This window comes from Onychomys torridus, chromosome 13, assembly GCF_903995425.1.
Source record: "Onychomys torridus chromosome 13, mOncTor1.1, whole genome shotgun sequence".
Lineage (NCBI taxonomy): Eukaryota > Metazoa > Chordata > Mammalia > Rodentia > Cricetidae > Onychomys > Onychomys torridus.
The window spans coordinates 68,530,013-68,548,160 of record NC_050455.1 but is presented as its reverse complement, the minus strand read 5'-3'; the positions used below and the strand labels follow the sequence as shown (position 1 = coordinate 68,548,160).

The following is an 18,148-nucleotide window of genomic DNA, read 5'->3' as shown; positions in this document are numbered from 1 at the left end:
GTTGCTGCAGAATGCCAGAGAGCCATATGGAGCTGGAGACCAACAGATAAACCACAGTTCATTATCCCACAGGTTGAGAACCAATGTTTTGAGATCCATTTGAACCATTTACAAATGCAGTAATGTCTGGGGTTTGCCTCAAAACATGCTGGACTGAGCTGGGATGCTGCTTAAAGGCAGAGCACCTGTGTAGCATGAGCAGAACTGGGTGCTAACCCTAGCAGGGATAAGGGTGGGGTCAAGGTATGGGCTCAAATGGGGGGTTAGGGTAGGTTCCCAGTGTGGGCTTAATCACAAGTGGGCTCCCTTAGACTGACTCCCCACTTCATAAGTGTTAGTGAGTTCACATATTAAAAACTGAAAACCAAAACAAGCCCAGGACCTACAGGGCAGGCCCACTCTCCACAGGCTCCAGAGGCACAGCGGACATGCCTGGCAGGTAGACTTCACACTGTCCTGTGGGGCCACCCTGTCCCTGCCTCCCCCAGATTTGGTACTGAGAGTCCCTCATTCTAAGTGAGCAGGGGGAGGTTGGAAATAGTCTAATGGAATGTGTGGAATTTTTAAGTTTGATTCCAATTTTGGAAATTACACAAAATTTGTGATAGACCACTGACTGTAAAAGAAAAAACTTGGAAAAGGTACCAAAATGTTCAAAATAGTCACAGGGATCAATTTTACTTTACCTTACTTTCTCCTGTCTTCCTCAAAGTCTACTGTGAGCCTACCCTCTGCATGTTCTTTATAGCAAGACAACACACCATGTATTTGATACTTTAGACAACTTTTTTAAAGTTTTTGATAAAGGAGTCTCATGGTGTAGCCCTGCAGTTGGTCTGCAATTTGCTATGTAGACCAGGCTGACCTTGAACTCAGAGACTTACCTGAGTTAGCCTCCCAAGTGCTGGGACTAAAGGCGTGTTAAAGAGATGAGCCTTCATACCCAGTTTTTATTTTTATTGCTGTTTTTAATCTTAACTGGTAAATTGAATTAATGACCTTCAAAATAAAAAGTGTATAATATTAAGGCAACTGGAACATTTTTAAGTTTTTTTTTTTTTTTTTAAACAAGAACATTAAGTTACAATGCTGTCTCCCAAGGAAGGCATGAGTGAAGACATTTTTAAATAGTTGTAACTCAATGTTGTCATTAAAAATAAATAAATATATGAAAGCTTAAAATGTTTCCAATTGTTCTAATATTATAGAGTCTTTTAATTTTGAAGGCAGAAGCGAGAGGATCTCTCTGAATTCAAGGCCAGCCTGGCCTAGCATAGTGAGTTCCAGGGCAGCCAGGACTACGTAGAGAGACCCTCTCTCCATGTACAAACGTCTTCATAGGGCTCGGGAGATGGCTCAGTGGGTACAGGCACTTGCTGTGCAAGCATAAGGACCTGGATTCTGCTCTCCAGAACACACACAGAAAGCTGCTATGGCTATGCCAGCCTAGATGGAAAATGGTGACTTTGAGGTTCAGTGGGAGACCTTGCCTCAAGGGAGTAAGGCAGCGTGCAAAGGAGGTGACTTGTCCTAACTAGTATGTCTATCTGAGACAAACTAGAGTCATTTGAGAGGAGGGAACATCAATTGAGAGGGAGGGCCCAGCCCACGTAGGTGGTTCTATCCTTTGGATGGTGGTCCTGGGTTCCATAAGAAGGCAGGCTGAGCAAAGCTATGAGGAGCAAGCCAGTAAGCAGTACCCCTCCACGGCTTCTGTATCGCTTATTGTCTCCAGGATCCCGCCCTGTTTGAGTTCCTGCCCTGATTTCCTTTGATGGTGAACTGTGATGTGGAAGTGTAAGCCAAATAAACCCTTTCTCCCTAACTTGTTTTTTGGTCATTGTGGTGGTTTGAATAAAACAGCCCTCACAGGCCTGCAGGGAGTGGCACTATTAGGAGGTGTGGCCTTGTTGGAGTGGGTGTGGCCTTGTTGGAGGAAGTGCATCACTGTGTGGGTAGGCTTTGAGGTTTTACATGCTCAAGCTACACCCAGTATGGCTCACTATCTTCTTTTCTGCTGCTTGCAGATGCAGAACTCTCAGCCCTTCTCCAGCGCCAGGTTGGCCTGCATGCCGCCAATTCCCACCATGAAGATAATGGACTGAACCTCTGAAAATGTAAGCTCAGCCCCAGTTAAATACTTTCCCTTAATAAGACTTGCTGTGGTCATGGTTTCTCTTCCCAGCAATAGAAACCCTAAGACTACACCCAAAGTCCTCCTCTGACCTCTGGATGGTATGTATCGGTAACATACACGTACACATAAGCAAGTTTATACTAATTACTCTGTTTTCAACTTTTTAACATTTATTTATCTGTGTATGTGTATGATGCACACATGCATAGCATGGCATACGTAAGTTCAGATAATAACATACAGAAGTCAGTCCTCTCCTTCTACCAATTAGGTCCCAAGGATCAAGCTCACATTGTCAGGCTTGATGGCAGGTGCCTTCTGACTAGCCCTTCATTAATTATTTTCACAAGCAGTTTGCCTGAACTGTGCCTCATGAGGCCCACAGGGCTACTAGGCCATATTTATTCTTGGCATGGAGCTCAATGGTTTGATAGGAGGCACCAACCTTCTGTGTAAAATGCAGCTGCTGACAAGAGAGTGAGGCATATCCTGGGCCCCAGGGCCTCAGCAGCTGCGGGACTAGGAGACTGTGGGCTGGCACCAGAGTGCCTTTCTGGGTTTTTTCATGCACCACCCTCCTCCTCCTTCTGAGAGATGCCAGGAAATGAACCCCCACACTTCATTAAAGCTACACCCAGGAATACGTTAGGACCAGTGATTTGAGCAAAGCAGACATGAAACCCTGTAAATATGAACTGGACTCAAAAGCTAAAAGTGCTAACATTGTAAATATCAAGAATTCTCTGGCTGGGTGTGGTGATGCATGCCCTTAGTTCTAGCATTCAGGAGACAGAAGCATCTCTGTGAGTTTGAGGCCAGGCTGGTCTACATGGTGAGTTATAGGACAGCCAAGACACTATCTTAAAAAAAAAAAAAAGAAAAGAATAAATAAATAAATAAATAATAATAACAGCAACAAAAATAATAATTCTCAGACAAGCACCACTGCCCTATGCAGAGGTTGAGAAGTTTGAGGCCCAGTGACCCTCAGGTTTATGAGGTAGGTCCTGCTCTAGTCCTTGATTTTAGATTAGCCACAAAGAGACCCAGAATCATGTTCTTCCTCACCATCCCACATACTAATCACATCTGCAGAGGCCCTTCCTAAATTAGGGGGACATCCCTGGGGTCAATATTATGCCTATAATGGGCCCCGGTAAAAATTCCTATCCCAGGGATTGGGGATTTAGCTCAGTGGTAGAGCCCTTGCCTAGTAAGCACAAGGCCCTGGGTTTGGTCCTCAGCTCTGGAAAAAAAAAAAAAATTCCTATCCCAGTCCTAGCCCTGAAAGTTGTGGCTATTCACTATTTTAACTCAATCCTAGTTACCAAAATACAAACATTGCCTTATGCATATATAGAGCAACACACAAGAGAACAATTGGGACTCCACTGCCCACGCACTTCATCATCTAGACCGTCCTGTGGTATTATTACACTTCCAACCCCGGTATGCTCTCAAAGCTCCCTGAACTCATTGTCTGTCACCTGGGGTGGAGGGACAAGCACAATGCGGTTCTGAGTAAATACCAACTACCCTCTGAGTCTGCTGCATTGCACACAAGGCAGACCTGTAGCTGTCATCTGGCATGGGTCACAGTCAGAGCCAACACACATGGCAATCGAAGCCACAAACCTGTTCCTGGATCTGCAGCCCAGAAGCAGTGCAAACCCACGGCAAGCCTCTGGCTACAACCGTCTCCTTAGCCTTTCAGGATTCCCAGGTGCAAGCATGGGGCAGGACCCACCCCCCTGCAGCCACGATGGCATCTGTTTCAAGTGGATGCTGAGGCTCAGAGGGGCTCAGATCTTGCTAAATGGAAGCTTGGAGCTCCTACATGGTATCCTGTTTTCAAGACGGGAGGGGGGGGGGGAGTCCTCAATATCAGCACCAACATTGGTGTTCTAACAAAGACCATACCAGGAGGGTGGGGAAGAGATAGATACCCAGCGGAGATTAGGGATGATATCAATGGGAAGAATGGATGACAACTTGCCAGAAGATGGACGTGAGCTATCATCCTTATAGGCCTCGCCCCCAAAACCAAGTGTGACCACTTTCTACAAAGACAGGGATGGCATCACCTGTTTTACTAAAACCAGGTGGAAACAGACACACAGAAGAATCCTGTTAATGGGGAAAAATAATGATCAGAGATAAAAAATAGAGTGACACCACCTCCATAGCTGCCCCCAAACTAAACACTAAACCAAACACTTGTATAAAGCAAGATTAACACACGCTCGCTTTCAGACCAATGCAAAGAGAGAGCTGTACTAATTCACTAGTGGAAAGACAAAGGAAGGCTTTTGCGGGTTGTGGTGCTCATGTGCCTACATTCCTAGCACTGAGGAGGCTGAGACAGGAGGATTGAGAGTTTAAGGCCAGCCTGAGTTATGGAGACAGAACTAGTCCCAAAGAAAGGGGGAGGAAAAGGAGGAGGACTTGCATTAGGAGGAGGAGGAGGCAGAATTTAAGTCCCCTGCACCCAAGAAGCCCGCCAGGCTACACTGACCACGGAGTCCCATATCAAAAAGCTTTTATGAGGGTTTTGTGTTTCAGGCCCTCAGACCACAGAACACACAGACCCTGGGTGTGTTCTACCTTAGTGGGTGACTGTGCCGTGAGACATGACTAATGGGCACACTGATGGGACTTCAGTCACCCAGCAGCTACCCACAGAAATGACTCTGGCTTCTCTGGTCCTTCTGTGACAATACGCAGTCAGGATGTGAACAAAAGTGCCAAGAACAGGAGTTAAAACCTCACCCAGATTCCAGGAAAGACATTCTTAATTGTTTCAAACTGTGAAATGGTTGGTCTTTTACAACATAGAAAATACTATTATCAATTCCAGATAACCACCATTTAGTGAAAAGAAAGGGGCCTAGATAACACTAAAGTGGGTTTTTTGTTTTATTTTCATTTTGTTGTTGTTGTTGTTGTTGTTGTTGGGTTTTGTTTTTTGTTTTTGCTTCACAAGAGCTAAGTTTTGTCTATGTACTAAGCAAGACTTTCTAGGAGACGTCACACACCCACCTGCAAAGGAGCGGCGTTTGATGTTCAGCTCGTTGGCCACACGGACCTCGGTGCACAGCTTCAGCATCAGCAGCATGGTAAGGATCATGACTATGCTCTGCCACAGGAGCGGGGACTCGAAGTGCCTTCCAAACCTGGGGGAGGGAGAGAGCCACATCAGGAAGGAAGCAGATGCCAGGCCCTGCGGGCACTTCTACAGCCCTTCCTCAACCAGACAGATCCTGAGCTGCGTACTGGAAAGGAGTCCAGAAGAGGGTCTCCAGCACCTCACAGCCCTAGCACGGGCTGCCTCCTCTTCCAGGGTCCGTGTGGAACTGGGCTGGAATGGGGGAGGGCCAGGTGGCCCAGGTCAGACTCAGCAGGAGACCTGGAACACCATGCCCAAATGAGGCTTTTCCAAAGCTAAGTCTCCCCTCCATGAACTCTGTGACCTAAGTCACAGACACCCACCCAGGGCCACATACTGGTACGAGAGGACCCTACACACCTACTGTCCTGTCAAAATCTATTCTTAACCAGGCAAGACACTATTTCCAGACCACAGTAGCACTTCCTCCCTGGAGAGGAAATGGAGCCTGGTGCCAAATGTCCAGATACATCCTCCACTTAGAAGAGAAGGCAGCCAGGGACACCCCACCAAAGATCCTCTCTCTACCCCAGGCCTCCTAGCCCAGGAACACCTTCCCTCCCTAGCTACCACTCCCCAAATCACTCTAGTGGCTTCCACTAGTGTTGAAAAGTTTATCAACTGGGCCAGCAGCTTTGGCGGGCAGAGCTGCAATTCAGCAACCAGCATGGTCTGGGGAATCACACCCTAGGCAGAGCAGAATACATCAGGCTGTGACACAGAGACAAGCCCACACAGCTCATCTCCAAAGGCAGGTCCCAACGCAGCCTTAACCTCACCACTGCAAAGCACACATGCAGGCTAGTATTGGCCTCGGAGTTTGTTTGGCTTGAAAGTTATTTCCAAGACCTTAACTGGTGGTTAGCACATGAAATTCAAGAGAATCTCCACAGCAGCCCAACTACTCCATCTCCTCCAGAAAACTCTGAAACCTAGCAACAGTGCCAACCTTTCTGTCCCTGTCCTCAGCCCCTCACTACACTGGTCTCCTGGGACAGGAGTGACCTCCAGGCCTGAGGACAGCAGCCAATAAAACTTGTTACTGCAGCTCTGGAGCCCATACACAGGAAGGGCTCAGGGGGAAAAAACGGTCTTGCTGATTCATAGCCGGCACCAAGCCTGCCCAGGGACATATCCTATCCCATCATCCATGTGGCTGCTACTATGCCAAGAACTTGCTAAAAAGCAATCCACAAATGAAAACCAAACACTCCTATAGGCCCACACTCGGGAGACGGAAGCCAGAGGATCATGAGGCCATGGCTAGCTTGGCCTACGTAGCAAGTTCCAGGCCAGGTCTGACAATAAATAATTTACAAAATAAATGCATTTCACAAAACTCGGCAGTGACAGCAATTTGTAAAAGGGGAGCTGGAGACAGGGAGACAGCCTTGCTTGCATCTCAAAGACTGTGTTGCCAGGCCTGTGCGTTCCATGAGGAAAGGCTGTCCTATCTTGCACAGCACACAAACCCTTTAATTGACCCGAAAACTACCTTCAGTTCCTGAAAGTTCCAAACAGTTCCCGGTCGGAGAGAATCCTAACCAGCTTGAGGGTCTCCAGAGAGCTCTGGACATTCCCGAAATCCCCATGGGGTGTGTTACAGCCCAGGGAAGCAGAGCCAACAGTAAGGTATTACATGAGGGGGAGGGCATACTGGAGGGAGGCTCCCCTCAGCAATGGGGCATGTCTTGGTTTCTTGTAGGGTGGCAAGCCAAGACTATCTTCTAAGTCCAAGACAAGTCCTCTGTGCAGATTTCAATGGCCAAATGTCCCCTGAGAGGCCAGAAGTTCCACAGACTAAGCAGCTGCCTGAGGTCAGGAGAGCTTGGGCTGCTGATGGGAAGACAAAGAAAGAGACAACCTAGGCACACAGTGGATGCGGAGCTGGCCCAGGCAGATGAGCTCTGTTCTTAGGATATTCCCCAGGGTCCTGTGGTTACCACACTGCCCTCAGATCTGTACATGTATGACCCACCATCTCAGAGCCTCAGTATTTTCAGTTGAAAATTGTAAATCATAACCTTAGAGTTACTGGGAGGCAGAATCCAGCTCTTAGTTGCTAAGGGATAATGCCTTTGCACACTGGCTTAATAAAACGCTGATTGGCCAGTAGCCAGGCAGGAAGTATAGGCAGGATAAGCAGACAAGGAGAATTCTGGGAAGAGGAAGGCTGAGTCAGCAGACGCCAGCCCGCCATCCAGGGAGCAGCATGTAATGGCACACAGGTTAAAGGCACAGAAAACGTGGTGACATATAGATTAACAGAAATGGGCTGAGTTTAAGTGTAAGAGCTAGTCAGTAGTAGGCCTGAGCTAATGGCCAAGCAGTTTTAATTAATATGAGCCTTTGTGTGTTTACTTGGGTCTGAGCTGCTGCGGGCTGGGTGGGACACAGGAAAACGTCCAGCTACACTTAGTTGTTCTAGGAACTGTTCTTCCACCGGCTAGCTAGCTGGCAATTTGTTCAGAAAGAGGGTTACATGGGGAGGATACATGGGAAGGTGCCACTTCAGGGCCACATGAGGCTGAAGGCTCAGTTTCCCAAACTGACACCTGCTACTAGAAAGACTACAGAGAAACAGGTCAAGGTTTAAGCTTTCATGTGCCACATCAAAGTCGATCTTAATGAGCTTGATGGTCACAGGAAAAGAGCAGGCCACTTAACAGAGTGCCAGCTAGCAGAGCTGAGGATTTGGCTGGCTTTATTTATAGGAAGGCAGCTTAAACAGGACACAAGCTTTCAAAAGGCATGACTCCAAAAAACATAAGGGACAAAATTAATAGGAAACATCAATTTTAGAAGACATAGGAAGGTTGCCATTTCTTACCAAAATAATGCCAACCATCTCCTCCTGAGTATATCTAAGAATATTGTTCCTCTCGTGCTTAAGAAAGTGGGTTAGCAGAACTCATCTGAGGTCAAATGGTGATTGTCATCACACAGCTCTGGATGGTGAGTCCAACCACTCCCATAGGAGCAAAAGCTGGTACATAAGGAGACATGTGCTGGAGTGGGGTACACAAGGTTGACCAAGTCCAGCAACTGGTTCTCTGGACAACCTCTCCAAGTTCCAAAGTAACAGAAAAACTGCTATGGAGGAGGTCAGATATCTCTATGGCTACTCCCTACATATCAAAGGAAACTTATCACCCTAGTAGCAGAATGTTACCGCCCCTCAGATACAGTGTTTCATGCTCACAGCCAAGACCTGCTGCCAGCAGTGCTGGAGACTGAGCTCCACCATCCTCAGATCTACCAGGACTGCGTGGAGAACTCTGCTCAAGCAGAACCTGGCACCAGTCTGGCAGCCCCCCATTCTTGCCCTTCCCTACTTCTAGTGCCCACCTTGACCTGCAAACATTAGATAAGGCATCACTTGGCCCCAGCTTCTAACATCAAAAATACAAAATCCTGTAACCCACATTTCATTGAGAACAGCCTGCTAAAAGTGATGAGGATTAACCAACCTCATTATAACATGATGAGGATTCTAAGAAAGAAAGGCCTGAGAATTTCACAAGTTTCAGAAACTGTAGGTTTGCTTTCTGAAAGACTGTCCAACCTAAAAAAAAAAAAAAAAAAAAATACTGCGCACCAAACCTCCAATGAGTGAGGTGAGGTCTGTATCCCAGTTATTGCTGGAAAACTGCTTAAGGTTCTAACTTTCTTAGTTTGGAGGGCTCCCATCTCATCTGGAGTTGGCCACACTCAGGACCTGTTCTCTTCCCTGGGGAAGCTGTGTAAACAGGGAAGGGGTGTATGTTCCAGTCACTGCTCCCACTGAAGCGCAGACATTGCAGCCTTGGGCTATGTGACCTCCAAGAGGATGCTGAGCTGTGAAACCTCAAGAGGGACACCAAGACTGGGGCCACGGAAGGTTCTATGAAGAAGCATAGAAGAATCGCCATATCACGTTGGAGTATCCGTGTCTCTATAGATAGGCAGCAGAGTCCCAGACACTGTCCAGACCTCTGGTTTTCATGCTCTGAGGATATGGAAAGATACTCCCCACATGGAAACCGTCAGGAGGGCCAGGTCCCCCAGCTCCTCCCTCCCTCCCAGTCTTCTAGAATGCACTGGGAAACTGAGGCCCTATGCACAGTGCCCACAGGAGCCCTGGGTGGGCTACGACATCCTGGGATATGGGTTCTACTAAAGAGGTCATTTGTAGACAAGGCTTGGCTTCCACAGAGGGCAACCAAGCCCCCATGATGAAAGTTTTTAAGTTCTTCCCAGAGGCCCCAGCACAAAGGAAAGGGGACCAGTCCCAGTGTCCCTCTCCACTGAGGCACACAAGGAAAATGGCCTCACTTTTGATTGCTCCAAACCAGGTCAGTAATTCAATCGTAGGCAGTACTTGAGAGAAAATGTATTCCCTACCGCCATAAGCTAAACAGTGAGGCTCGGCTACACTGGGCAGCCTGCCTGAAATCAAGGCTCTATCCTGAGCACACAGAGCAATAGTATGAACATGATCAGATGGAAGGATCTGCTTCCATTCAACCTTAGATTTAATTAGGGCTACTTCACTGCACCCAGTCATAGTGACAACCCAGCTGGGGACTTCCACAGTCCTCCCAGAGGAAAGCAGGAGGAAGCAATCTTTGAAATGCAACTTCCCAGCTTTTTAAAAACAAAAGTGAGACCTCAATGACCGCTTTCCCAGAAGTCACATGGCCCAAAGACAAATCACAAGGTGATGTCCCCCAAGGCTGCTACAGTGACCAACTTCCTCCATTTCAGAATCAGCTCACTAGCTTACCTCCTAACAGATCCAGGCAAGAACCCACTCCTGGGACTCAGGGGCCCAGAGCTGGGACAGCATGCCAAAGTGCAGGGTGAACTCTCTCCTCATAAATTCAGGGTGGACACCTTTGACAATGCTCACTAAACTGTACAAAGTGGGTGTGTTTTTATTTAGTGGAGGCTTAGTGCATTTATTTCTGCATGTGTGGAGGTCAGGGGACAGTGAGCAGCAGCTGAGTCTCTCCTTCCACCATGGGGAAGAGACTGAACACATCGCAGGCAGCAAGCTCCTTTGCTCACTGAGCCATCTTGCTGACCCATCAATACATTGATTTTAATTCTAGTTAGTAAAAACTCAGGTTATTTCGAACAGTCAACAACAAGTCTTTGCCACCAACTCTGGATCCCTTCACCCTGGCTTCTGCAGGCATCAACCTTCATGAGAACTGCAAAACCTTCATATGTGCACAGAGGACTTAGAATTGGCCAGAAGGAAAACTACAGACATTTAGCATGTAGTGAGAGTTTTTTTTTTTTTTTAATTTCCTCTGAAAATTCATCCTCTCAAGTACATATGGGATAGCCATGGTGACGCATGCCTTTAATCCCAGCACTTGGGTGGCAGAGGCTGGAGGATCTCTGAGTTTGAAGCCAACCTGGTGTACAAAGTAAGCTCAAGGACAGCCAGAGCTACATAGTGAAATCCTGTCTCAAAACAACAACATCTATGTACGGTTTCAAGAATTACTAAAATTGGGGTTGGAGATTTAGCTCAGTGGTAGAGTGCTTGCCTAGCAAGCACAAGGCCCTGGGTTTGGGCCCCAGCTCCGGGGGGGGGGGGGGTGAGGGAGAGGATTATTAAAATTAATTCCAACTTCCTTGGCAGAATGCAAATGAAAATAAGAGGAAGTTGGCCCAAGAAGGCCAACAGACTCCACCTAAGTAATATGGGGAAAGTCTGACTTCCTACCTGAGAAGACCCGAGCCACATAAGAAGTCAGGGATGGCCGGGCGGTGGTGGCGCACGCCTGTAATCCCAGCACTCGGGAGGCAGAGGCAGGTGGATCTCTGTGAGTTCGAGGCCAGCCTGGTCTACAGAGCTAGTCCAGGACAGGCTCCAAAGTTACAGAGAAACCCTGTCTCCAAAAAAAAAAAAAGAAGAAGAAGAAGAAGAGGTCAGGGAGAAGCTGGGTGGTAGTGGCACATGCAAAGGCAGGTGAACCTCTGTGAGTTTAAGGTCAACCTGGTCTACAGGACATCCAGGAAGCCGTCTCTAAATAAATAATAGCAACAAAAACAAAAGTCAGGGAGAAAGGACAGCAGAGGCTGTCCCCCACAGGCAAGCAGGGAGGGATTCAGGAACTATGCCCAGAGAAAGGCCTCAGGGTAAGCTCCATTACAAGAAAGAGCAGATCTGGAGATATTTGACGCTCTACTCCAGCCCTGCCAATCTTCCTGGAAAGGACAAGTCCTAATAAGTTCAGTAACAGCTCAGGCTACTCAATCACCATCGAAGCAGAAGCGTCTGTTCTTCCAGAGGTCTTTCAGAGGAAGACAGCTCCAAGCTGCCACTTGAAAACCCCAAAAACAATGCCATCTCTCCAGCAGCGCTCCCAGGTAGGTAAGTCCTGAACTTACCAGAAGAGTATCCGTAAAATATTGGCCACCAGTAACACCAAGCACACGTGGGTGGAGAAACCGTCGGCGTTCTGAGTCCTCCGGATGTCCCTGTACTGAGGGATGTATGGCACCACCCCTCCGAAGACCATGGCCCCGGCGGCCACCCAGGAAACCAGCTGGTGCAGCGGGACCAGAAGCCAACCCAAACCTTCCGCTTCCATCGCCAGCACCGAGGCCGCGCTGCCAGCCAGCGGCGTCCACCTGGTCCAAGCTCCTTTGCGCTCCCTGAGTCCACAGGCTGACTGTCACCTCCACATGGCCGCCACTATCCTGCGCAGTCAGCCACCATCCCGACCTGGAACAGGGAACAAAAGGTAAAGCACTGACAGGAGCAGGACCAAGACGCACCTGTACTAGACTTGGAGTCTAGGCAGGGCCTGGGAGCTTTGCGCTCCGCACCCACAGCCTCCAAAGCCCGGGCTCCCAGGGGCGCGCTGTGGGGGTTCCCGGCACAGCCAGGACCCATCCTGCGCCCAGGAAGGCTGGGGAGCTGGAGATGCACGCCTGGCCCTTGGCCGGCCTCCAAGAGACTAGGAGCGCAAACCCCCCGGGTTAAGGGGAAGCAAGGGGTGCACCACCCCAGAGCGGAAAGCCCCCGGGGTGACACCGCCCCAAAACGGGTTCAGCTAGTGGGGGGAGGGGTGGACGCGTGGCCCAGCGGGAAGCATAGCAACCTGGACCCCGAGTCCTCAGGTTCCCCAGGGAGGCTCCGCCCGGACAGCGAAGAGCAACCAAAGAGAAGTAAATCCACGACCCTTACCAACCACTCCGCGCTGGTCGGTCCTTCTGTCCCTCAGTCCCAGCCGGAGGAAGCCCCGCCCCGTGACGTCACAATGGCGGACACGCCCACTCCAGGATCCCACGGCTACCCCACTGGGTCCTAAAGCGCGCTCTGCAGGGTAGGACCGAAGTGGTGGCGGGCACTCAGCAATATCCTGCTGTGTGTCCTAGATTAGGATAAATTCTACAGGGAGGCGCTTTCAGGCCAAGTGACCACGTGAACCTATCTCCAGCTAACGCCGTGTTCTGGGCACAAAGTAGATGTAATAATGCCGAGCCACTAACAGCTGTGAGGATAGATACTGAATGTTGAAAAAAGAGCTTGTCACAGTGGCCAGCTCTAGGAGGCCTAGGGGTTGCCATCCTCCCCAGGATCCTAGAGGTCTTTGAAAACCTCTGAACAATCCTACAAGGGGCTGACAACCCTTACTCAGGATCGGAGCTTGGAGCCACTCACTGACTACCGACTACAGGGCTGGCGTCAGCACGCTACAATTACTGAGCCTCCTCTCCCTATGTGAGGTCAGTCCTGCTCCAGGTGCTCATTTACTGGAAAAGAACATTGGAATTCCCAAGTAAGCCTCTGACCTCAGACAGACCCTGGTAGGCTGGGCAAGTTGAACCAGAAGAACCTGCTGCCCTGCCAGTCAGGTGTGACCTATGTAATGAGGCGCCAGATGAGAAGGTGACCGCAAACAATGGGAAACATATCAAAGTCTGCCTGGCTTCGTCTTTCTGCATAGGAGGAGCAACATGAGCAGGGAAGGCCCAGGCCCCCCCCCCCCCCCGCCCCCGCCCCGCCCCCAGGACACAACTGACACCCACCCACCCACCCATCTCACCAGGTGGTGCCCGGTTCCCAGCCGGTTCGTTTTGTGGGAAATCATTATAAGACTTACCGAAGATCAATCCCAAAGATGCCGGATTGTCCAGGGGCCAAGAAAAGACAGGAAGTGTTTCCCTCCAGCAGAGCCCACAGCCCCCCCAGGCCACTTCCTGAATCAACACACTCAATGCTCAACACCAGGAAGGAACAGGAGGGAGAAGAATAAACAGAAGGAAGCTATGGCAGGACTGGGGGAGGGGCATTAGGTGTTCCCATTTAGCACATGCTCAACCACTCCCCCACCTCCACTCCCACCCCCTCCCCACCACCCACCCCTGCGGCTCCAAAGTCTCTAAGATTCCCTTGCCCCCTCCCAACTCTCATGATGCATTTAAGGGGTTACATATGGTCACCTTGCTTGTCCTGAATATCCCAGGGGCCGTAGACACACAATTGGGGGCTTACTGCTCAGCATGTGCCAGGGGTACCTCCAGGAGCCCAAATAAGTGTACACAATCTCACATTCTGGTCCAGTACTTGATAAGGCAAGGTACCATCTGTAGAGTTGTACGTGCTTTTTAACATCACTGTATTTGGGTTCTGAGCCTTTGGTCTACAGTATCTGTGTGCAAGCAAGGACATTCAGTTCTTACCAGGTGCTCCACTAGCACCTGAATCCTCGAATTCCCAAGGAAGGAAGCCAACAGAGTAGTGCAGGGCTGAAGAATGGCCCCCAGAGATGGTTTACCCTAATTTCTGACAGTTGTGCAAGCTGTCATGTGTGTGGGGGTGGGGGGGATCTAGTTTTTGCAGGTGTGATTGCATTAAGCATCTTAAACTGGACCAACTCAAGATAAGGAACTATCCAGGGAGCCTTTAAGTACAATGGCATGTATCTTCACAGGAGAGAGCAGATTTAAAAAGACACAGAAACGGCCAAAGAACATGGAGCAGAGAGAGCTCAAAATGCAGCCTTGCAAGCTGAACTGAGCCAAAGGTAATCTATGACCCCAGTATGTGGGCGGTTACCCATAACTCAACACCGCATTTTAAAAATGCATACATTAAAAGATATTTCAACTGTTTTTAAAAGAAACCAAAATACACTTAAATCTGCACACTCAAATAGTTACCACCAAAAGAGTTCTTTTACAAAAAATTTAATGATAATTTCAATAATACAGAAAGAGCAGTAGGAGAGGATGGGAGGGCAGGATAGAGGAAATATGGGGAGGGATAACTAACACTAAAGGCTGTTGGGGAATATTATTTTAAGCTGTGTTACTTTTGTTTATGTTGCATTTGTCAAACTCTGTGAAGCTGTGTTACTGTGCCTGTCAAAAAACAAAAACAAACAAACAAACAAAAAAAACCCAAAAAGACACCCGATGGTCTAATAAAGAAATGAACCGCCAATAGCAAGACAGGAGAAAGGATAGGTGGGGCTGCCAGGCAGAGAGAATATATAGAAGGAGAAATCTGGGAAAAGCCAGAGAAGGAGGAGGACTCCAGGGGTCAGCCACTCAGCTACACAGCCAGCCATGGAGTAAGAGTAAGATGTACAGAAGTCAGAGAATGGGAAAAGCCCAGAGGCCAAAGGTAGGTGGGATAATTTAAAGTTAAGGAAAACTGGCAAGAAATAAGTCAAGCTAAGGCCAGGCATTTATAAGTGAGAATAAGCCTCCATGTGTGATTTATTTGGGAACTGGGTGGCGGGCTCCCCAAAAGAGAAAAAAGCAAAAATAACAACAAAAGGCCTTTTAAAAAAGCCATTTAGAAACCTATAAGAGTACAGAAGCTTTCTAAAATAAATACATCTATAAAAGTTTAAGTGGAATTACCCTATAATGGGAGTTCAATATCCCAGCTAGACATTACACACTCCCAAATAAAACTCTACCAGGAATTTACCTTTTTGAGTTTGTTGGCCAATGTGGTCCCATAGACCTCCCCCCACCCCAAACATTACAGGCTATTGCCAATACTATTGGTTACCCCCCAAAACTTGATAGTCAGATACCACATAGTTTTGTCATAGAACATGAAGAAATGTGGCTGGTGGAAGCTTCATCCCTACTGGCTGGTATTCATAGTGCTATGCACCCTGCAAGCTACAATAAGGATGTGCAAGGCCAGATGTGCACACTGGAGCAATAGTGACGTGAACGGTAAAGTACTCAGAATTCATCAGTGTTCGAACGGGAGGTTGGCCCTCGGAATCAGTACAGGACAAACCCAGACACCAAATTCTCAGCACCATGGAGGGCAAGGCGGGGTGGGGGTGGAGCTGAAGAGAGTAAGAGATGGAAGGGATCAAGAGAGGGTATTGCTTCAGGAGTGGGTTTTCCAAGGGGGAAAGCAGGGAGTCTGTGCTAGGGTGAGTGGGTAAGTCCTGATTGGATGTATTAGCCAAATAGTGAATTTTGATTGTTGGACCCTGGTGTTTTGTCTCAGGAACAAGCTGGTGGCCAAATAAGGGACTAGACCCCGGGGGCTAGCTTTAGGCGTGTAACATTTTTAGCAAGGGAGAGGAAAAGCATAAAAGGGCAAAACGTGCCTGTAACGTTTACACTGGGGCTAGTGAGAGCCCTGCACTCATGCATTGGGAAGACATCAGAGCACTTCCCCTTTGGAGTACTTTGACCAGGAGCAAGCCCAGCTTTGTATTCTCTCCTTCTCTCCCCATGTCTTCCATCTCTCTCCCGTCTGCTGTTACAAGAATCTGAATGTGCCTGCATGAATGCTGTCTTGTGGGTCTCTCTGTCTGTGTCTCTATAACAAAGGGCTTTTGCTCTGTTTCTAATGCACAGAAAGAATTATATGGGAAAGGAATGAGAGATACTTCACAGAAATATTTTTTAGTTTTACCTATTTTTATTTTATGTGTGTATCTGCATAAAATTAAAAAGGAAATTGCCTGTGTGTTTATCTATGAATCATGTGTGTGCAGTAACTGAGGAGTGCAGACAAAGATACTGGAATCCCCTTGAAACTGGAAGTTACAGACAGTTATGAGCCACCATGTAGATGCTGGGAATCGAACCAGAGTCCTTTGGAAGAGCAATCAGTCATCTCTCCAGCCCTTATCAGAAGTCTTCAACGGGGTTTTACTACTGACTCCAACTGACCCAGATAACAATCTGTGTGCTGTTTCCAGCATTTGTGGATATTTATTGTATTAGGTTGCTTTCAATTTATTACTATAACACAACACATGCATTATTTGGGTGAAGGACATGAAGGATGTAGTTTAAAATTATAGCTGGGTGTGGCAGCACACACCTTTAATCCCAGCACTTAAAGAGACAGCAGCAGGTGGATCTCTATGACTTCGAGGCCAGCCTGGTCTAGATAATAAGATCCAGGATACCCAGAGGTACATAATGAGACCCTGTCTTGAAAAACAAAGCAAAAAAATAAAAAAATAAAAAAAAGATTAAAGCTATTTTTTAGCTTAGATTACATGATTACATGAGAAACCCAAGTCAAGTGAGGTTGGTTGTTACAGTGTCCTCTTAAAGACAAATGTGGTGGTTTAAATAAAAAGGCCTCTATAGGGGGCGTGCCCTTGTTGAAGTAGGTGAGGCCTTGTTGGAGGAAGTGAGTCACTAGGGGATGGGCTTTGAAGTTTCAGAAGCTCAAGTCTGGTGAGTGTGTCACAGTCTCTTCCTGCTGCCTGCAAATCCAGATGTAGAACACTCAGCCACCTCTCCAGTACCACATCTGCCTGTATGCCAACATGCTTCCTGCCATGATGATAATGGACTAATGTGGTGATACTTTATTTGTGCTGAAATATGGTGATATTTTATTTGTGCTTTAATATATAAAGCTTCCCTGGAGATCAGAGGAATGGGAACAGCCATTATAAGTAAACAAAGAAGTCATGCAATGTTAGCACACGCCTTTAATCCTATCACTTGGCAGGCAGGATCTCTGTGTATTCAAGGCCACTCTGGAAACAGAGCCAGGTGTGGTGATACACGCCTTAAATTCCAAAGCTAGTTAACAGTGGAGGTCTGGAGGTCTGTACAGATAGACAGGAAGTGACAGAGCTGTGTAGGAAGAGGAAGTGATATAACTGAACAGAGAGAGCAAATCAGAGGGCAGAACAGCAAGGCATATAGACATGGGTAGACAGGAAGTAACTCACGTTTGGAAGTTGTAGAGTTGGTGAGGTGAGGTTAGCTGAGGCTTTCCCTATTTCCCTGATCTCTCTAAGGCTTACACCCCTATATTTGGCTCCATGTTTTTTATTTTTTAAGACCGTTTAGAAATTCAGGTACAGACCAACCCTCTGAACTGTACGACAGCCTATATTAAATGTTTTTCTTTGTAAGAGTTGCTGTGGTCAGGGTGTCTCTTCACAACAATAGAAACCCTAGTTAAGACAGCAGGTTAAACTGGCTGAGTAGACAGTAGACTAGCAGTCTTAAATCTTTTTTTGTTTTTAATATTTGTTAATTTATTCTGAATACAGAAGAGGGTGCCAGATCTCATTACAGATGGTTCTGAGCCACCATGTGGGTGCTGGGAATTGAACTCAGAACCTCCAGAAGGGCAGTCGGTGCTCTTAACCTCTGAGCCATCTCTCCAGCCCCTCTTAAATCTTTAATGGACCTCCAGGTCACTATCTAGACCAGGCTGGCCTCCAAGTACCACAGATCCACCTGCCTCTGCCTCCTAAGTGCTGAGATTAAAGGCATGTGCCACCACACCCATCTTAAATTTCATTTTTTTTTCCTTGGAGCTGAGGATCGAACCCAGGGCCTTGTGCTTGCTAGGCAAGCACTCTACCACTAAGCTAAGT

At 47.8% G+C, this 18,148-nt stretch overlaps 1 protein-coding gene across 4 annotated transcripts in view; it reads right to left on the bottom strand.

Moving 5' to 3' along the window:
- Positions 1-13,579, bottom strand: part of Slc66a2 (solute carrier family 66 member 2) — a 36,501-nt gene extending 22,922 nt beyond the window's left edge. For 2 of the 4 annotated variants that reach the window (XM_036205072.1, XM_036205074.1), the window contains exons 1-4: positions 13,412-13,475; positions 12,493-12,624; positions 11,691-12,027; positions 5,177-5,310 (exon numbers count right to left, since the gene is read on the bottom strand). In XM_036205072.1, the coding sequence (XP_036060965.1) occupies positions 5,177-5,310; positions 11,691-11,893 (337 nt within the window). In that variant the 5' untranslated portion in view covers positions 11,894-12,027; positions 12,493-12,624; positions 13,412-13,475. Of the gene's footprint in view, positions 1-5,176; positions 5,311-11,690; positions 12,028-12,492; positions 12,625-13,411 lie in introns of all 4 variants that reach the window. The other 2 variants (XM_036205075.1, XM_036205073.1) reach the window with 2 other exon arrangements.
- Positions 13,580-18,148: the final 4,569 nt, after the last annotated feature.